The 22,285-nt window shown below is 42.6% G+C and overlaps 1 protein-coding gene across 2 annotated transcripts in view; it reads left to right on the top strand.

Moving 5' to 3' along the window:
• Positions 1 to 16,126, top strand: part of PIGG (phosphatidylinositol glycan anchor biosynthesis class G) — a 97,028-nt gene extending 80,902 nt beyond the window's left edge. For both annotated transcript variants that reach the window (XM_053299549.1, XM_053299548.1), the window contains one exon: positions 12,226 to 16,126. In XM_053299549.1, the coding sequence (XP_053155524.1) occupies positions 12,226 to 12,451 (226 nt within the window). In that variant the 3' untranslated portion in view covers positions 12,452 to 16,126. The remainder of the gene's footprint in view (positions 1 to 12,225) is intronic.
• The last annotated feature ends 6,159 nt before the right edge of the window (positions 16,127 to 22,285 follow it).

Raw genomic sequence — 22,285 nt, 5'->3', positions numbered from 1 at the left:
AGTGTAGTTTGTGATGATGTCATCTGCTCCAGTTCAAGATGGTAGATGTGTGAACATTTGAAGTGCACGTGGGCTAACATGCGAGCCTCCTAACCCATTTGAACCAAATTTGCTACAGGTGTAGGGACACATAGGGGTGGCTCAAGGGCATAGCTTGTAATGTCATCCCGATTCAAGATTTAATTTATCACATTTGTATACCCCCCAAAATTGACGTCTCCAGGAGGTTTGCAACAAGACAGTACAAACTGAAACAAAATTAAAAGGTTAAAACATCACAACAATTTGAAATTTAACACAATATTAAAACTGTAAACCAAATTAAAAGCCAGGTGAACAAATTTCAAAGCCTGGGAGTCTTCACTGCCTTTTAAGAAGTTGTCAGAGATTGGAATGCTCTTATTTCAGCAGGGAACGCATTCCAAAGCCTCCGGGCAGCAATGGAGAATGCCCATCCCTGATTAGCCATCAGATGAGTTAGTGGCAATTGCAGACTGACCTGACCTCTCCAGATGATCTCAATGGGCGGTGAGGTTCATGGCAAAGATGTTCTCTTAAATACCCAAGGCCTAAGCTTTTTAGGGCTTTGTAGGTTATAATCAGCACCTTGTATTTTTCCCAGAAACTTATCAGCAGCTGGTGTAGCTCTTTCAATACAAGATTAATATGGTATCTCCAAGATGACCCAGAGACCAACCTAGCTGCCTCATTCTATACCAACTGCAATTTCCAGACTATGTACAGAGATAGCCCAACACAGATGGCGGTCATAAGGAAGTTTTGAGGTGCAAGTGGGAACCGATTTGGACCAAATTTGGTATAGTTGTAGGGACACCTCAAACACATAGTTTGTGATGATGTTATCCACTCCAAGATGGTGGCTTCATGAATGTTTGAGGCGCAAGTGCATTATTTTCCTAATTTCTTACGGATTTATACCCTCCTATTCTACAGTAAAATTCTCCTGGAATTCAGAGGTTTTTGAGTTCAAATTGTATTCTCTTGTTGTGAATTTCTGTACTAGCCACCATTTTGTAACTGGCTCAGTGGCGCAGCAGGGAAGTAACTTGACTAGGGTGCAAGAGCCTGCCGGTTCAAATCCCCGCTGGTATGTTCCCCAGACTATGCGTAACACCTATATTGGGCAACAGCGATATAGGAAGATGCTGAAAGGCTTCATCTCATACTGCACGAGAGATGGCAATGGTAAGCCTCTCCTGTATTCTACTAAAGAAAACCACAGGGCTCTGTGGTTGCCAGGAGTCAACAGCACAACTTTACTTGCAAAAAAAGTAACAACCTTAAGTTTGCACACTCCAGATTTACAATATTTTAATTTAAATCTTATGGCATCAGTTCTTTGTTAAACATTGTTTGGTCAGTCCTGATAGGATGATTATCTTGTGCATTATATTTCTTTGATTTGAATTTTGAATGTGGTACTAAAAACACATACCTTTACATTTTTAAAAATGCAAGCAGTTCATATTATAAGCTTAAGACACAGAGAAGAATACCCCCTCAAAAATAAATGAAGAAGATTAATTACACTACATCAGAATGACATAATTCTTGCCGGTACTGCTTGATTAAACTTCCTGCCTGTAATAAGCTGCGAATATCGCTCAGTTTCTCAAAATAGATTCTCAATTTAAATTTGTAAGCTTTCTCTCTGGTTTCTTGAAACCTCACCAAATGGGTGAGTTTCCTCATATGTAATGTAGTCCAGATCCTTTTAAAAGCAATCTCCTGTTCAAGGCCCCTCTACGGATTTCTGACGAGCTAATTCATGTCTTGCAGGAACAGTGAAATAAACAATTGCTTGAGACTTTTCAAACCACATCCATTAAATAGCCAAATGGAATGATAACTGGAGATGTGGTAGTAAGACTGAAAAGAGTTCTTTGATAGCTTTAACTACTTTGGTCGAATAATTTTGTTTTCATCCCCAGAACATTGGAATTATTCACATTTGCATACATTTCCCAGCATGCAACTAGAATAGCCTTATTCATGTTCATTCAGTTTGACTGTTAAATACTTTGTATACTAGCTTTATTATAAGAATTTTCTTAAACTTGTGAAGATGGAATAATTATCTTCCTATATAAAAATGACACATCTTTTCTGATATTGCAACTCCAAAGATGCTTCTCATTTAGTCTTCAGTTCTTGAACCTTCTCTTTGTAATCTGGTGGAAACCTGGTGGAACGGTAAGAACCAGTGGAACACCGTTGTTCCTAGGTACAAACTCTACAGAAAGGACAGGGAAGGGAGAATTTGGGGTGGAGTCGCACTGTATATTAAAGAAGGGATAGAATCCAACAAACTAGAAAATGCAGGAGGACTGGGTTTCTCCACAGAATCATTATGGGTGACAATATGAGGACTAAAAGGAAATGTGTTACTTTGGATGTGCTATCGTTCTCCAGATCAAAATCTCCAGAGTGACCTGGAGTTGGAGAAGCAAATCAGAGATGGGTCAAAGAGAGACAGATCTGTAATAATGGGCGACTTCAATTACTCTCACATAGACTGGGCAAATTCAAGTGTGGGTATTGACAGAGAGGCCAACCTTCTAGACATGCTAAATGACTCTGCCTTAGAACCAACCAGAGAAGATGACCTTGGACTTAATCCTGAGTGGTTCCCAGGACTTGGTGTGAGCTGTCGGAGTTGCAGAACCATTGGGAAATGGTGACCAACGTGTGATCCAACTCAGCTTATATGTGAGTGGAGTTCATTGGACTGGACTTCAGAAGAGGAAACTTCTCAAAAATGAGTGGACTGGTAAAAAGGAAGCTGAAAGGGAATGTTGGGAGGTCACATCACCCCAGAAAGCATGGAACTTATTCAAAACCACAATGATAGAAGCTCAGTTGGAATGTATACCGAGGAGGAGGAAAGGTGCCACCAAGTTCAGGACGACGCCAACATGAGTAACAAGTAGAGTCAGGGAAGCTATAAAAGAGAAGACTACTTACTTCAGAAAATGGAAGTCCTGCCCAAATGAATAGAACAGACTGGAACATAAACTCTGACAAAAGAAATGCAAGGAGACAATAAGGGATGCAAAAAGAGAGTTTGAGGAGCATATAGCTGTCAAGGGGAATAACAAGAACTTCTTATTCTTTCTTCTTATTATTATTTTATTGGAGAGAGAGAGCGAGAGCGCGCGCGAGAGCGAGCTATAGCAGAAAACCTGTCAGGAAGGTGGTTGGACCTTAGATGATGAGGGTGTGAAAGGGATTATTAAAGAGGGTAAGGAGATTGCAGAGAAGCTGAATAAGTTGTTTGCATCCGCAGTGGAGGATACTGATCATATCCCTGCTCCAGAACTGAGCTTTTCAGGCTTGGAGGCTGAAGAACTGGGCCAGTTTGAGGTGACAAGAGAGGAAGTTCTAAACTGTTTTGAAAAACTAAATGTTAACAAATCTCCAGGGCCAGATGGCATCCACCCAACAGTTCTGAAGGAACTCAAATGTGAAATTGCTGATCTCCTAACAAATTTGTAACTTGTCCCTTCAATCAGGCTCTGTACCAGAGGACTGGAAAGTAGCTAATTTAACTGCCATTTTAAAAAGGATCCAGGCAAGATCCAGGAAATTACAGGCTGGTTAGCTTAACTTTTGTGCCAGGTAAATTGATGGTAAGCATATTTAAGGACAAAAAGGTTAAACATATAGCAGAACAGGTCTTGCTGAAGGAGAACCAGCATGGCTTCTGCAAGGGCAAGTCTTGCCTCACTATCCTTTTGGAGTTCTATGAGAGTGTCAATGGGCGTGTGGACAAAGGTGATCCCGTTGAAATAGTATACTTGGACTTGCAAAAAGCTTTTGACAAAGTTCCCCATGAAAGGCTCTTGAGTAAATTTAGCAGTCGTGGGATAAAGGAACAGGTTCATGTGTGGATTGGTAACTGGTTGAAGGACAGGAAACAGAGGGTAGGAATAAATGAACAGTTTTCACAATGGAGGGAACTAAGGTGGGGTCCCCCAAGTATCTGTACTGGAACCAGTGCTCTGTAACTTGTTCATAAATGATCTAGAAGTTGGGGTAAGCAGCAAAGTGGCCAAATTTGCAGATGACACTAAACTATTTAGGGTAGTGAAATGCAAAGCCAATTGGGAGGACCTTCAAAAGGATATCCCCAAATTGGGCGAGTGGGTGATAAAAGAGCCAGTGTGATGTATAGGGATGTGCACGGACTGGTCCAAAGCTCATTCTAAGGGCCTCCAGACTGGTCTGGACCTGAGGCCGGTTTGGCAGTTTGATGCCGGGGGGGTGGATCTTTAAGGGCGCTGGAGGGTGTACTTACCCCTCCCACCACTTTCCCCCCTCTAGCGTTCCCCGTTTTGTAAGCATTTGGGGCATCAGGGTACCTTCCTGCCACCCCTACCCCTGTTCCTCATCAAAAGTGTTCAAAAGCCTCACTGTGCATGTGCGCACGACACATGGACGTGACGTGCGCAACATGCGCACGCTGCATGAGGCTTTTGAAGCCTTTTGATGAGAAATGGGTAGGGGTGGCATGAAGGTACACTGCTGCCCCAAATGCTTACAAAACAGGGAGGGCGGGAGGGGTACATACACCCTCCCCCGCCATTAATGAACCCCCCTCCCCAGTGCAGGACTGGTTCTGTGCACACCACTAGTGGTGTAGTGGTTAGAGTGCTGGACTAGGAAAGAGGAGACCCGAGTTCAAATCCCCATTCAGCCATGAGACTTGCTGGGTGACTCTGGGCCAGTCACTTCTCTCAGCCTAACCTACTTCACAGGGTTGTTGTGAGGAGAAACTTAAGTATGCAAGTGTAAAGTGATGCATATTGGGGCAACCTCCCCTGCCCCCCCCCCCAACTTCACATATACACTGATGGAGTCTGATCTATCAGTCACTGACTAGGAGAGAGATCTTGGTGTTGTGGTGGACAGCTTGTTGAAAGTGTTGGCTCATGCTCAGTAGCTGTGGAGAAGGCAAATCCCATGCTTGGGATCATTAGGAAGGAGATTGAAAATAAAAATGCTAATATCCTATAATGTCCTTATACAAATCTATTGTGCGGCCACTGTTGGAGTACTACAGGCAGTTCTGGTCACCGTATCTTAAGGAGGATATTGTAGAACTAGAAAAGGTGCAGAAGAGGGCAACCAAGATGATCAGGGGCCTGGAGCACCATCCTTATGAGACAAGCCTACAGAATCTGGGGTTTTTTAGTTTGGAAAAGAGGTGATTATGGGGAGACATGATAGAGGTGTATAATATTATGTGTGCAGTACAGAGAGTGGACAGAGAAATTTTTCTCCCTCACAACACTAAAACCAGGGGTCATCCCATGAAACTGAAGGCCAGGAAAGTTTTTTATTTTTTAATTTAATTTATATACCACATGTTTCAAAAGGCTCTAGGTGGTTCACAAAAACAATCACAGAAATAACAAAATATTAAAAACAGCAATTTTTAAAAATTTATAACGGAGAATACTAAAAGCCTGGCTGAAAAGATGTGTCTTAGGGGCTCATTTGAAGGGTTCATTTGAAGGCAAAGATGTTAAGCCACGAATGTCTATAGGTAGTGCATTCCATAGCCTAGGAGTGACTACAGAGAAGGCCCGCTCCCGAGTCACCACCAGTCGAGCCAGCAGCATATGGAGACGGGTCTTTCTGGATGATCTCAATGCGCGGAAGGGATCATGCAAAGAAGGCACTCTCTTAGGTAAGCTAGCCCTAAATTATGACTGGTTGAAGGACAGGAAACAGAGGGAACGATTTGCACTTCCCCAGAAGAAAGTACTTTTCCACACAATGCATAATGTGTGGAATTCTTTGTCAAGGGATTTGGTGATGGCCACTAGCTTGGATGGCTTTAAAGGGGGCTTAGACAAATTCATAGTGGACAGGTCTATTAATGGCTGCTAGTCTGGTGGCTATGAGCCACCTCCAGCCTCAGAGGCAAGATGCCTCTAAATTGTTTGTTTGTTTGTTTGTTTGTTTGTTTGTTTAACATATTTTTATACCACTCAAAACTTATGTCTCCAGTTGCAGGGGAACAACAGAAAGAGATTTGGAATACCAGTTGCAGGGGAACAACAGAAAGAGAGAGGGCATGCCCTCACTTCTTGCCTGTGGACTTCTCAAAGGCATCTGGTGGGCCATTATGTGAAACAGGATACTGGACTAGATAGGCGTTAGGTCTGATCCAGCAGGGCTGTTCTTGTGTTCTTATGTGCCTCAGCCTAAGAATTTAATATCAACCATAGACTATAAGCAGGTTTTGAGCAGTTTTGGTGCCCAAACTTTAGAAAAACCAAACCATTGGCTTAATAAATCATCTTGTCCCTTTAAAGGTACCAGAATTTGGTATTGAATATACTTTAACATTTCAATAAAACTGCATAAATACGGGCCATCATGGATAAAAATTAAACTTTGAACTATAAAAATCCATTTTAAAATGTGGTGGTGGGGGTGGGGTGGGGATTTGGCCAGGTGGTTACAAAAATGAGACAACCAACTAGAATTTTTAAACGTAACCTGACCAACATCCATACAATGGCTGACATCCAGATTGAGGTTGCACAAGCTGAAAAAAACTTTGTCCATGCAAAGTGGAGAGGGTTGATTTTTGCCAATGTCTCCTTCCCCCGGAGCCCACTGTTCCTTCTGAAAATATATCCCTGAGGTCTTGCAACCCTCAAGGACATACAGTATTTTAGGGAGGCACAGTGGGCTTCAGAGGGAAGAGGGAGATGGCTGATTTTCACCCCTCCGCCATTGGTCTTGCAAAACATTCTCACTGCACACAAAAGTCTTTAACTTTTTGGAGTATCTTTACATTGTAAGCCCCCCCCCCCCCCGGCTCACATTTTTGAATGAATAAGTAGCATTTATATGGTACTTTTGAGTGGCCAGAGCACTTCACATAATGTCAGTAATTGTTACAAAAAGTTTGGAAGGTAGGCCATGGTCACTCCCATTTTGTAGGAGGCTGAGTGACTTTGTGGCAAACGTGACGTTTGAACCGGGAACTTCCTGCATCACTGTTCAGTTGCTTAGCTGCTATGCTGTTCTGTCTGAACTGGAAAGAATCCAGTTTGAACTACAGTTTTTTTTAAACTTCTGTGAGTAAGGGAGTAGGATCTCCTTACTCAGCTTGAGTTCTGGCAGGTTCCAGCAACTTTCGCTTTCAACACCTTTTGGCCAAAGTATTTACATATTGCATTTATAGAAAACTCTATTTTTAGGCTTACAACAACCCTTTTCTTTTGCTTGAATTCATCCCATTAACTCCTATTTGGCTAGTATGTTCAGTGGCACTTCATTTAGTTTACCAAGCGCTTTGGCATTTCATCCCTACAGACCTTTCGGGCACCTACTGTGCATCAGAAAGATTGCCTGTGCATATGTAGTGCTGCTTTGCATTACAAAACCTGCAGCACATCCCCCCCGCTGTCCCCCACTCCTTTATTAAACTTAATAAGCTGGTTTTTGTGCAGTGCACAATTCTAGCTCAGACTGAAAAGCCTGCATAAATATGTTCTCCCAGGATGCAGAGGCTGTGTTGTCAGAGTCCCACAGCAGCAGCCACAGAATCACAATACCTATTTCCATCGCCATGTTAATGCTCGTCACACAGCTGAGCGCATGGACAGCTCTTAGCTGAGTTTGGTTCATCAGAAGGCTAACATTGGGAGGCCTCACTTCAGTTATCACAACACAATCTATTCTTTATCTTTTCTCTTCTTCTCCTACCCCGGCCAAAAAAAAAAAAGGTGTAGGAATCAAGCAGGCAGTTGCAAAGAGAATGCTTGCCTATTGTTCTGGGAGCTGATTGAAAAAAAAAAATTTAACAATGCAATGTGCCTCCTATTTTTAATCTGGCGGGGGAAACCCAGGTATCAAAAGTTTGGGCAACATCGGTGTAGTTTGAGGTTCGCCTTTTTAGTGTCCCTTACAGCCCCATGCATGGCTGCTTCTTGAGTGGTTTCTAATGCACACATGTTCAGATGTGTTTGTGCTAGCTGACATATGCCTTAATTATATCTGAGCAGGCCCACCCAGTAGGGTTGTGCACGAATCGATTGTTTCAATTCAATTTGTGTCCGAATCTGTCCCCCCGAATAACCCCAGATTTGATTTTGATCCAATTTGGATAAATTTGGACCACTTATAAAGGTCCTAGGGGCACCAGATGTGGGTGGTGGGTAGGTCTCCATGGCCAAATTTCAAAGCAGTGGGGCCCTTGGTTGATTGTTAATGATTTTTTAAAAAGTTTTTACTAAAAACAATTTTTTATATTTCTACCATAGGAAATACTGGGGATTAGAAATCACCCCATCATAACCCTAACATGGATCCCTAGCTTTAATTTTTTTTAACGCGCAAAAAATAAAATAAAATAAAAGCTAAACTCTAGCCCTTGTAGAAGTGGATTTTTGGAGCAAAATGTGCTGTCACTATTTTTCAAGTGTTTGGATTCTTTGGTGTATAATTACTTTTCCTCATAATGAATCCCTATGAGGATTTATTGCACACCTTCATTTCTTCTGTTCATTTTGACTCTCACTGGACAGTGTCAACTGCCATGTGTCAACTATACCCCCCCCCCACACACATATATACTGGGGTATTCTGTTTATGTTTTTAGGAATTTTTGAAGTGTTTATAGATTCTTTGGTGTCTTCATTACACACCTTCATTTATTCTGTTCATTCTGACCCCACTGCTTTGCGGGTGGGGGTGGGGAATTAGTGGCATCCCATGTACGAACTACCTCCCAAACTGCAAGCCACTGGGTACCAAGTTTATGTTTTAGGAATGTTTGAGGTGTTTTAGATTATTTGGTGTGTAATGAATCTTCATAGGGATTCATTATGAGGAAACGTTATTAGACACCAAAGAGTCTAAACACTTGAAAAAATGCCTAGGACGTAAACTGAGTAGTACCCCACTGCCTTGCGGTTGGGGGGGGTGTAGTTGGCACATGGCAGTTGACAGTTGGCACTGTACAAAGACGGTCAAAATGAATAGAAGAAATGAAGGCGTGTAATGAATCGTCATAGGGATTCATTGAGGAAAAGTTATTATGCACCAAAGAATCCAACACTTGAAAAATAGTGATGACACGTTTTGGTCCATAACTCCACTTCTACAAGGGCTAGAGCTTTGAGTTTTGTTTTGTTTTGTTGTTGTTTGTTTTAAATGAAAGCTGGGAATCTGGGGAAAATAATTGGAGGAATCCAACTCTCGAGGCAATTAGAATTGAATCTGGTGCGATTAGATTTGGACCTGAATCTAGCCAATGGACCACAGGGGCGATTGTTCTGTCTCCATATCACCCGAATCAGCTAGATTTGGGTACAAATCTATTTGTACCCAAATCGATTTGCACATCCCTACCACCCAGTGTGTATCCTGGCTTATACTTGATGATGAAATATTAGAGACTTCTAGTGGTTTTCAAGGATATGAAGTCACTTTTCCTTTAAAAACATCATCTTGAGCTCTTTTAATGCCAGGAGCTGGTAGTTGTATTGATCAAATTGTCTATTCGCTCAACCCCTGAAGAGTGTATTGGCAAAAGACCAATAGTGAACGGAGCCAACTGGCTCAAATGAAATAAGATAGCATTCCTGCCAGCTAAATCTCTGATCTCAACCGTTTAGTCTTCATTAATGAAGTTGGATCGGTCATCACTCTTGGCAATCATCACTCATTTTTTTAACATGCATAAATGGTAATGGGCTATTGGTTTGGGGTGTGTGGGGGGTGGGTTTGTGTTTTGCCAGTAGTACAATCTCCCTTTGGACTCTTCCTATTTGGCCTTCAGTATCAAACTGAGGATCTCATCCAGTAACATGAAATCTGCATGGCAAGCTGCTTGGAATGGCACTCTTATCTTCTAGTTTCAAAGCTTGAGCAAAGGAAACCCACAGGTGCTCTTGCTTATTGTCTACTCGAGCATATGTAGATTTGCAGTAAAAAAAAAATTTTTTTTTAACTTTAAAAAAAAAATGAAGTTGTGGAGGCCCACTCGGTGGGTAGTGCTGCATGTCCAGTTCTCAGTGCAAATTAAGAACCAGTGTACAGAACCTTAGAAGACTGAGATAGACCTGGGTCAAGTGATCAACTTAGATCTTTGTGTTTTGAAGAGGGTGAACAGGGAGAGTGCACAGTACCATTAATACTGCAGCTGGATGCAAGATTGCCAAAACGACTTGATAAGATATAAGCAAAACATCTTGGGGGGAGGGGCTAAAGTTAGTTGCCTTGGGGGACATGTCAGAAAAGTCAGGATTTAAATCCTTGGTTTCCCATGAACTTGACTGGGGAGAGTCTCATCCCAGTCTGAATGAAGCAACTGAAGAACTTGGCAGGCAGCCTGTCACCTATTGGCATGCACCCCTTCGTCAGGAAGGGGGAAACTGCCCCCAGAGGCTTCTAACATGGCTGCTGCCTTTGGACTGGCCAGTGCCACTTCTCAGGTGTACTTGCTTGGAGAACAGCAGTGGCCCTGTTCTTACCATGCGAGGTTCTGCTTCTCGTTTATATGGCCCTTTTCTATTGCAACATTCTCTAAGCATTTTACACAGGGGGGAAAAGAAGAGGAAGATGGTTCTCTGTCCCACAAGATGTGTGTGAGTAAAATGTGTTGACTAACAAACTGGGGATAGGAAAGTGGTGTTGAGAAGAGCATAATGTGTTTCAGGGACCCCCATGGGGTCCAGGATTTCTCTCTGCTCAGCATGCTAGCGTGCATCTCTCTCTTGAGACCAGGCTACTTGCACAGAGTTAAATGGTAGCTTTCACTCTCACAACAAAGTTCCCACTTTGATAATCACTCCTATGGAGTGTGGAGAAAGGAGCCATTGAAGATGGGCAAGAAGAAGACTCCTGCATGGCACCTCCTGAGGGTTCAGAGGGCTCCACATATATCTTTTCACCTTATACTGTACTATCATACAGGGGTACTCTGACATCTTCAGATGCCTGAGGAGAGCTGGTCTTGTGGCAGCAAGCATGACTTGTCCCCTTAGCTAAGCAGGGTCTGCCCTGGTTGCATCTGAATGGGAGACTTGATGTGTGAACACTGCAAGATATTCCCCTCAGGGGATGAAGCCGCTCTGGGAAGAGCAGAAGGTTTCAAGTTCCCTCCCTGGCAGCATCTCCAAGATAGGGCTGAGAGAGATTCCTGCCTGCAACCTTGGAGAAGCCGCTGCCAGTCTGAAGACAATACTGAGCTAGATAGACCCATGGTCTGGCTCAGTATATGGCAACTTCCTATGTTCCTTCTCTGTAAATGTGTGGTGGTGGTGGTGATCTGATGTGTCCATTCAGCAGGCATGAACTGCTGCTTCTCCTGTTCTGGATTTGAAAAGGGAGACTGAGTGAAAGAAGTGGAATCTCCCCAACATTCTCTTCTATCCTGTCCCACCCCACACACCCCCAAGACTAGCATGGAAGGAGAAGTAGCTCTTTGCATCTGGTGGCTGGGCACATGCCACTGTGGCTGGGCACAGGAAACTGGGTGGTGGGGACCTAGATGCTCTAGTCCACAACATGCCACCAAGCCAGGCAGCAATGGGGACAGCAGCCGCTGCTTCCTCTGATGATCCACTATCTGAAGTGACTGCCTCAGTTTGCCCCATGACGAGGACAGCCCTGCAGCCTTACAAAGAAAATCAGCATTGCTATCCCCATATTGCATGTGGTAGGGTCTAGGGCTGTGAGAGTGGCTTGCCTAAGGCCACCTAGTGAGTTAGTGGCAGAGATGAAATTCAGACCAGAGACTTCCTGATCAATAGCTCAGTCTTTTAATCCTCTGGGTTACAACTCCTCCCAAAGTAAAGGGATTACATTTGGAAGGGAGACTCTCTTTCCCTGCCTTGATGACTCCAGGTTCTAAGAGCCATTGGGTTTTGCCCTTCTCCAACACTCTTCCCAATTGCCGCCTTTTGCACCATTTAACTTAATGGGAAACTGCTGAGAACAAGCTGGCTTCTGTCTGCATAGCCCTGCCTTGTCTTGCTTTGCTTGGACATATGAGTGTAATGGACGTGTTTGTTTCCTTAAATGCCACTGACATGTTTGTTTCTTGAAATGCTTTTCATCTTTATCTCACATGCTTTTTAATATTGAAGCCCACATTTATAAATGTATGTAAAGCCTATTGTAGAACAGGACATTAAAACACACACTCAACTGAACATTTTTATTTTTCCCCAATAGGAATCCTGCAGCGATGGGCCATGGCTGTTTCTGCTATGCCCTGCTACGTTCTGTCCCTGTTGCTGCGTATATCATCTTGGTCACGGCTCTGCGATATCACCTCTTCATCTGGAGCGTCTTCTCACCAAAGCTTCTCTATGAGGGTGTGCATGTCTTCATCACAGCCGCTGTGTGCATGTTCTTCACAGCCCTAGATCAGAATCACTTGCACAAAGTCCAAGACTGAAAATGACTGCTGGGCAGAAATGTTTACATCATTTCTAGCAATAGACTGGATTTCTACTGTGGAATGTGGATTCTTGCCTTTAGAGTCCCCAATGAACTTTAAAGATCAATCTATTTTTTCGCAAACCTATTTTATAGCTCAAAGAGTTTATTCTGTAGGGTGGTGCAGATCTGATGAGGTTGACCACTAAAATGCAATTTCAAGGATAAATCAGTTCAGACCTAATTAAGAGACCAGGAGCAGATTAGAGATTGCATGCTCTCCTCTCTTTCAGTCCAAATTCCTGTGGTGCATCTTAACCACATTTAATGTCTGTGCTGACATAATGAGCCAGGTCTCACGATCAGTGAGACCCGGCTTAGCAGGGTGAGTGGGGAGGGAGTCCTGGGCGGCCGGATCGGCCACCCACACGATTGCCGGCTCCGTGACGGAGCCGGTGGGGGCTGGGAAGCTCGTGGGCTGCGTGGCCCCCGGAAGCTCTAGTATGCCCTGCGCAAGTGCGCAGGGCATACTGGAGAGACCCCCAGAGCCGGGATGCAGCTTTTTGCCTCCCCTCCGGGGGTCTCCTCATGAGTAGCTGTGGTGCGGAGTCACAACGCAGCTACTCACATTTGGAAAGCCCGGGTTTGCGGAGCACTCTAAGGGGAGGGCTAAAAAGTGGGCTAGCCACTTGTAAGCCACCAGGCTCGCCTGTGAGCCCAGTGGTTTACACAATCAGCCAAAATCGGGCTAGGCTCTCCTAGCCCGATTTTAGCTGATTGTGAGAATAGCCCCAAAGCTTAACTATAATCAAGGCTAACTAGGTTCCCCACTTTATCAGGATTCTCAGCTAGGAACTGAAGCTGGTTAGCAAACTCTGGTTATGTAGAAACCTGGCTAGCCTTAACCTAGGGTTAATATCCCTGCTGACCCTTAACTGTGATTAGGTAGCTAATGGAAATTGGCACTGGAAGGGGGAGAATTGGCAGCCCTGTCCCAAACTCTTAAGTGCAATTGAAAGATTGTCTCTGTTGCATCTACACTAGCCCAGAATGGATCTGAGTTTGAAGATCTGGAGTAGACTTAAGGAGTTGTTACTAATTTTCATTCCTTCATATTGGAGTGATTGTTCCATGTAAGATAAAAATCTACCAAGCTTTAATAGACATTTTGGGGGTGACTTGGGTCTGTTGTATGGTCACATCTTATTTCACTGTTGCGCCCCGTATTTTTTTCCATTTTCTATATATTTATAGTAGCTTCAGTACGTAAATTTTTATGTTCTGTAGAAAGTTGGCTGATAGTTCTTATTAGAGTAAAACACCTCATACCTTGGACTGCTTTTTGGATTTGTTGATTTGACCTGTGTTTCCCCATGCATAAATGTAAAATAAGTCTTCTGAACTTGAGAGAGAGACTGTATCTCCATATAATCGGCTTGAATTGATATAGTGCATACACATGTCAGTTTAACAGTTGGCATGGGAGTTTTTGCCCTTCACTCAGCAGCTCTTATTCCCCCAAATTGTCCATTTCAAAGCCATGTCATGTTACATTGTCTGTCCGTAACTCAAGGTATGGCTTTGGGGTGAGGGGAAGAAAGGTGATCCCCCAAGCTAGAACCTTGGGTTGGTGATTGAGAAGAACAAATTAGAAATGTGGTGTTACCCTTTCTAGTCCTAAAGCCAGGTCACAGATTGGGGGAAGCAATGAATCTTTCACATATTGACTGCCCCAAACCAATTGCCTGCCGTGTTTTTCCTTAACCTACTCTGAACATGATGGCTCACAGTGCGACAAGATGTGAACTGGATATGGAAATAGGTATAATGTAATATATCATATATACTTAGTGATTTTGAATGTAACTTATACAGTTCCCTGTAGTTTGCTTTGGTTTTGTGTGTATACAAATAGCAATCAAAGAATACCTCAAAGAGGACTACAGCAGGCTTTAAAAGCTGGCATATCTGTAAATGTGTGTGAAATTCCTTATGAACAGCAATGGAACCTTTCCTAGGCAAATAACATTATTTTTGATAGCTGAAGCTTAGCATGAAAAATACTACATATTACATATGTAGTGACATAAACTACCTATTTATGAAAGAATGTCAGTACACTTGCAACTGACGACAAGCTTTGTATAAAATAGGAAATGCAGAGACTGGTTTTTCAAAGGAGTTGTGTCTGTATGTTTATGGTAACTTGAACTTCGTGAGTGAGACTTCATCTGTGGCGTTCTTCCTATATGAGCCTATTCATATAGGGTGTTGAGTGTCCAGTCAGTGTGGTAACAATGGGAGGCCATCTCGGGCTCTTGCTCACCCTCTCTTCTTCTCTTTGCGAGTGAGGGAGAGAAAGGAAATCATGCAGCAAACAGATGAACTGCTTGCCAGCTGGGAGAGTGAAGGGTGACACCTCTGTGCCCTGATGCAGGACTCACCTGCACAGGCGTGCTTCTGACACCGTTGCAAGGGACATGGCTGGCATCAGAACATGGACGGTGCCTCCTGGCATCCTCTCCCAGGCACAGAGTGCTTTGTTTTCTGGCTGGGTGCCTGATGGGGTGAGAGGTCCCCAGGTAATCCTGGCAACTGGCGGCTGGGGACCATATCTCTCCCACACACCACATACTTCAATGCTGACTGCATGGCTGCTTCTCATAACGTTCACACACAGCTATACTGCATTTATCTCTATTGACCCTGCGGCCCATCCTCTGATTGAACTGTTCAGTCTCAGCTAGTGTCCAGATATGGTCGGTATCGTTCAAGATTCCCTCACGTTCAACAGACTTGAACGTGAGGACTGAAATGCCTTACTATGATATACTTTGCTTCTCTTGTGCTGTGGAAGGCAAATACTGTAATTGTGATTTAGAGAGTCTTTTTATTCCTTTCTACAGAGATATGGATAAGGAATTTTAAAAGGGCTAACAAATGGTTTTCTGCAGCATCTCTGTACTGGCAGCTGTAGATCTCATTGTTCTAAGCTACACAATTATCAAAGCATTTGAATATTTGCATGTTATTACAAACGGTTGGAACAGTAAGTGGCGGCAGAGCAAATGACATTCTGGCAAGCCACAGCGGTGTGAATGTTTTCCGTACTTTGAAAACTCCCTATTGTATTTCTAGGTCAGTGTTTCTAAATGGAATTGCCTCCCTGTAGGAGAACCCACCTATCTTGGTGTGAGTGCCGGTTGTGGGTGTCTATGTCCCCTTATTATGAGGCAGCCAAACTCATAACAATGATTCATGCTATGAGTTTATGTGACAGACAATCTTCTCTCAGGGTGGGTACTTCCACTGTGTGTCTGCACCGGCACTGATTGGATGCCAGTGCAGGGATCATGTGAACAAATTACCTTCTCTAGTGGAGACAAGATCCAAAAAATGAGTCCCGTGCAAATATGGCAGGTCTGGAGGGTTTTTTTCATTGATTTATCTGTTGCAGCATCCTAGTGTGTCCCAGCAGCCAGTTTGGGAATGCTTGCTCTAGAGTTCATGACCACACAATCCTTTTTCTAACAAGAGAATACAAGACACAAACCATGCTATATGTAAATTATTCTTGGATTCATCCAAATCATCGTTCTGGCCTGTTGCATATGCTAACCCTGTGAATACTACCTTGAGTCCATTATGGAAGAAAGGTGGGATAGAAATGCAATAAAATAAATACATAATGTCATTCTGCGGGTGATGTGTATTTTTATTTTTAACAAGGTGAAGAAAAGTCTTGTCTCTATTTAATCAATTATGTTAAGTGGCTTAAGACTGAACGAGAGATGTGGGAGATCTGTTATTAGGTCTTCCAACATTTCAGTATCTTGTTCAAAGCACCAGTGGTGCTCCCAAATTGGATTGGGGACATGATGTGCATGTGCACACATACAACAATGGTACGATGTCTGAGGGGAAACCTTGTCTGAGGGGAAACCTGTGGCTACCTATAAATTTACTCCTGCAGGGTAAATAGCTTAGTAGAGTTAGATATCTATATTAGGGAAATGATGCAGGGGGAAAACTTTCAACTTTCCTACCCGAATGGTCCTTATCCCATTCTTGCACTCCAAATGGGTTTCTTGTGTCTCTTCTAGCTGAGTCATTAACCTTTTGAATGTGAAAATAATACACATGTTGATCTTCCCACTAATGTCTCTTAGAGCCAACTTTTATAAAACCTATTGAATGAAAACTTGGTTCTCTGTTTAAAAGAATGAGCCAGGATCAAGAAAATATTAACTTCTGAGATCAAGCATTGTAGATGCAATATATAAGTCATGTATTGTTGTTTGTGTTGTGAATATTTAAAGGTAAAGTGTGCCGTTGAGTTGGTGTCAACTCCTGGTGAGCACAGAGCCCTGTGGTTGTCTTTACATATGTTTACTTTCCTTCTCTATGGAGAGAAACCTTTCAACCCAGGAATTACCAGATCTTGCTTGTTCTGAGCACCGAATCTTCCAGGCAAGTGCTTTCACATAGGTACAGGGAGAGTCAAACCAAAACCCTTAATGTCACATCTGTTCCCTGTCTCTAAACATATGCACTCAGTATTCCCAAAGCATGCGGGCGGCAGCACGAGAGGTTTTGGATTATGCTGCTTGGTTACAAATGTTCTATTTGGAAACCAAATATGTTTTAATTGTTGTAGTGACCAGTGCATGCTTGTTCAGAAAGTATATGAATTACAAAACTTGGTTTCAATCAATGATGTTTAAATTGGGGTTTTTTCCCCCCTTGGTGGTTTTAGTCCAAGAATTTTAAATCACTTTGGTTCAAACTAATGACTTATTCACTTTTAAAAAAAGAAAGTGCTGGCCATTTGGAATTGACTAATGCTTTTATGTTTTACCAGGACTTACTTCTAATAATACTTTGCCAGGTGAGGGGATAGGATCAGACTCAATGAGCGACTGCTGCTGTCTTTAAGCTCTACTTGCTTCCTTTTTCCTAATAAGCTGATCATATCCTAGGGAAGATTAGAGCTCCAAAAGCAAGTCAAGAGAAACGAGTGAACACAGTATTTTCCATCAGTTGCAAATGTACGATGAGGGCCTCTTTGCACATGTGTATTAAATGTACACATAAGATATATCATGTGTACATCCCCAAAACATAAAAGTGTGAATGGAACAAATATATTTACAAAGATGAATCTCTTTCAAGTAAATATGTCATAGAGCTAGAATTGGCTATACAGCGCGGCTGAGTATGTCAGCCAAATCATTCTTTATTACTTAAACTCAGGTGCAGAAAGTGCACGCACTTAATTTCTATTCATCATCATTATTTCTAAAGCACCATCTGTGCACACATGGTGCTGTACACACTAATTGTATGCAGGGAAACTATTTAAATGTGCATGTGCAATTCATAGCTGATCGTGCTAAACGAGTATTTTCCTGTTTAGACACTACCCAAGTTCAGATGGTAAAAACATTACCATTAGGCCAGTCCAGACAATTCTCAGTCTGCCTGGCCCATCATGCGCAATAAGATCTGTGTGCTCTGTGAGCATGCACTTCCTCCATCCCACCCCTGGGTGCACCGGGGCTTCTCTCTGAGCACAGGGAGAGGCAGTTGGTCTGAACTGTGCTTCTAGGTGTGCTATTCTAGTTTAAACTACACACCATTAGGGGAAAGGGGCCCAGTAGACTGCAGCAAAGAAGGCCATGCATAGTCACATTCTTCCTAGGGTCAGCACACACAATATCACCCAGAGTGGCAAACCTGGATGTGCTATTGCATAATGTGTGATGGCTGCTGGGTTCTTCTATTAGGAAAAAGGTGGGCAGTGAAATAAGTGGCATTCCTCAAAAAGCATGTTGGTATTGGGACATTCAGGGCCAAAACAGACCAAATGTTTAACCACAGTTCTCACTCAGTGTGTGTTTTTAATCCTGACTGAGATTTTGAACACACTGTGAGACTGTGGTTTTTTATTGTCAGGCTAAGCTGTGTGTGTGTGTGTGTGTGTGTGTGTATGTGTATGTAGTACACAAACACCGGCTCGTCACACTGCAAGCATGGGGACTAGAAGGGCAGGAGAACCATTCTAATCATTGTTGGTTGCAGATGCAACACTTCAACCACTGATAATTTTCCCTAATTAGGAAAAACACTTGAAACCCTAATCTCACATCCTGGTTTGTGACCAATTCTTAACCAAGGTTTAGGTATTCAAATATTATGCTTAACCAGCAAACCATAGTTGTATCTGCCCATGATGCTACTTTTCCATTAGAATTTGCCTATTTTGTCTTCTCCAGGAGCTTTCCCAAACAGCAGGCTTTACTGTGGGTTTACTGTGAGGCTTTTATGCAGGTTCGAAGTGGAGAGGAGAGCTGGTCTTGTGGTAGCAAGCATGAACTGCCCCCTTAGCTAAGCAGGGTCTACCCTGGTTGCATCTGAATGGGAGGCTAGAAGTGTGAGCACTGTAAGATCTTCCCCTTAGGGTATGGAGCTGCTCTGGGAAGAGCATCAAGGTTCCAAGTTCCCTCCTGGCATCTCCAAGATAGGGCTGAGAGAGATTCCTGCCTGCAACCTTGGAGAAGCCGCTGCCAGTCTGTGAAGACAATGCTGAGCTAGATAGACCAATGGTATGACTTGGTATATGGCAGCTTCCTATGTTCCTATGTAAGCTGCCAACCCCCACCCCACCAAATCTGGATTTTTTAACCCCAGATATAAATTGGGCTACATTCTTAACACGCAGTGAAAAACTTGAATTGTGTGTGAAGTGCTCCCTGATAGCTTGCAGGGACTTCAGGGTAAATCTGGCCAAAATGTGAACACACACCCTCCATTCTTGAGGAGATACGGGCTAAAAGCTGGGTGTGAAAACATCCTGGTTCAAAAGTGTACCTTCACACTAGCTTTTTTCACTACCTTCACCTAGTCTTTGCTTTTTGCATCTCAAGTAGATCTTTGAATAAAAAGTCATCTCTGTTGTATGGATTTTGCTTTGGGAAGAATGTAAGCAAAGCATCTTTCTCCCCACATTGTCGTGTTTAACTAGCTGTGTGCTCAAGAGACCTGCTACAGCTCAAAGACAGCTTCCTCCCCAAGAGGTTTGTAATGCAACTGTCAGGCTTTTCGTCGAACAAGGACATTCCTCTGGGGAGCAGAAAACAGCCAAGCTGCCCCTTTGAATTTGCTGAAGAAAAGCAGAGAGACATGATTATCATGCACAATTGTACCAACGGCAGGAACTCACACAGTGTGGAGGATAAGATCTGCCTCCTCCCTGTTCTGCCTTCGCTTTTGACATTCAGGCAAGGAGCTGTGTCCTGTAGTCTTCAGGTCATAGTACAGTACTCCGCAGAACCTTTTAAGCTCAAGAGCATTCTGTGGATTGACGTTTCTGCCACGTCCATTTTGATTTTTTGCAAAAATGGGTAAATACATTGTTGCTCAGATTTCCCCCCTTCCTTTCAAATATATATATTAGTTTTGCTATAGTTACAATAATAAAGAATTGACAAAGCCTCTATAGTCTAAATCTAGCAGCCCTGAATGACCCCCCCCCACCTGCCTGCCTCTTATATCCCATGAATTTAACATGTAATATAATTCAGGTGATTAATTTGCAAACCAATAGATGTGTATACCAATATAAATGAAACAAAATGGATTATTAAAATTTTTTATATACCACTTAAAAAGAGTTCTCTGAGTGGTTTACATCCCAAAAGGAATGAGAAATTAAATCAACCCCTGCTAACTGAGCAAAGAGACACCTTTTAAAGTAGTGATACTCATATTTAATGGGGAGAGCAACTGGCCTTATCCAACCCCAACACAGCATCCCTCCGGTGGCTGTTCCTGGTGTCTACCTTATGTTTCTTTTTAGACTGTGAGCCTTTTTGGGACAGGGAACCATCTTATTTATGTATTACTTTTTTCTATGTAAACAGCTTTGAGGATTTTGTTGAAGAGCAGTATATAAATATCCATAGTAGTAGTAAGTAGTAAAGCTGAAAAGGAGATTTTGAAACTGTTTCAACTGGAAGATCTGCTTATCTGTGGTATATGTAGGGCCCTGATTTAATCAGTTTATACAGTTGGAAAAATTGGTTAAAGCATTTTTTGGATTGTCATTTTCAAGTGTATTGGTAGAGCACTGGATGGTCTTTAGCCTTCTCTCTGACATTGTAGTTTGCTGCAGAGGCATATCTAGGGAAAATAGCGCCTAGGGCAAGCATTGAAATTGCGCCCCCTGTCCAAACATCTGACACCCATCTTCTAGATAACTTTACTATAATATCAGCTGAAAAATATAAGTCAAGCTCATTAATCTTTTACAATTTCAAAAACTATTTTAGCAGTGGACTTAGCCAGACCAAAAAATGCTGGAAAACTACAAATTTCAGTATGCTGGGGCTCATGAAATACCCAAATACTATTTGGAGGTGTACTTGGAAAACCAAACAGAAGTGCCTATCTAATTCTCTACTATGCATTGTAGCATCACTATTACATAAGTTTTAAAAATAAATGGAGAATTTGGCTTTTCCCAGATACTCTGAAAATAATTAAAGGATATGCAGAGTAAACTGTGTCACTGCTTGGAATATATTCTAGTATTTCAGAAAGACAGTTAAAATGAGAGAAAGAGAGCAAGAAACTCCCAGTGGGCCTTAATACTAAGGATTTCACACTGATTCAAAGACAAACTCACCATCAATAACCCCTGCTAACTGGGCAAAGAGGCACCTTTTACCGTGGTGATTCTCTTTATTTAGCAGGGGGAGAGTAACTGGCCCTATCCACCGCCAGCACAGTACTTCCAGTGACTGTTGCTGGTGTGTGTCTTATGTTTATTTTTAGAATGTGAGCCCTTTGGGGACAGGGAGCCATCTTATTTGTTTAATTTCTCTTTGTAAACCGCCCTGAGCCATTTTTGGAAGGGCAGTATAGAAATCAAATTAATAATAATAATAATAATAATAATAATAATAATAATAATAATAAATAATAATATTGTTTAGACTCCACATTTAACTCACTTATCATAAGAAGCAAAGTAAGAGCAAATGAATACAATCCTAGCTCATAAGCTTCAGCTCTGTATTCACAAGCCCTGATTCTCTGTACATAGTGCCAAACTGAATATGTGTACAGTGACTTATATTATATTGAATTAATTTTTTTAACCTGTAGCCCCTTCGGGGCGCTTCCTATAGGCTGTGGGAGGGGGGAATCTGCAAAGGTTACCCCTCCCACCGCTGGCCTCTAGGGCCTCGCAGAGACCATTTGAGCATGTGTTGTGGCCATTTTTAAAAATAATTGTGTTTTTTTTTTTTTAAATGGCTGCTGAAAACAAAATGGCCACTGTGCATGCTCAAATGGCCTCTGTGAGGCCTGGCATGGCCTAGGGCCTCACAGAGGCCATTTGAGCATGTGCAGTGGCCATTTTGTTTTTGGTGGCCATTTTTTAAAAAAAAATTAATTTTAAGAATTTGCACCCCCCTTCAAGTGGCGCCCAGGGCACGTGCCCTGCCTGCCCTACCCTAGATACGCCCCTGGTTTGCTGTATGCAGAGAATTCCGCACCCCACAACCCAACTGGTGAAGTACAAAATGAAATCATGCTAGTTTTCTGAGTGTAGTAAGTTTTCCCCCTTGGAGGAGCATTCACACGTGCATTCCAAAATGGTACAGTTGAACAAAATCTTGACCACTTTGTTCACCTTAACATGGCCCTGTAGGCTTTCCAAAAGAAGTAAAAATAAAACATTAGGAAAAATATAAAGTTTTTTTTAAAGGAAAAGTGATGAAGCGTAACTCTGGGACTTGAAATGTTCATCCTGTGGAACATTTGTGGGAGCATTTTTAATTTTTTTTTA

This window comes from Hemicordylus capensis, chromosome 2, assembly GCF_027244095.1.
Source record: "Hemicordylus capensis ecotype Gifberg chromosome 2, rHemCap1.1.pri, whole genome shotgun sequence".
Classification (NCBI taxonomy): Eukaryota; Metazoa; Chordata; class Lepidosauria; order Squamata; family Cordylidae; genus Hemicordylus; species Hemicordylus capensis.
The sequence above is the reverse complement of the archived record's forward strand: the minus strand, read 5'-3'. Positions and strand labels throughout refer to the sequence as shown.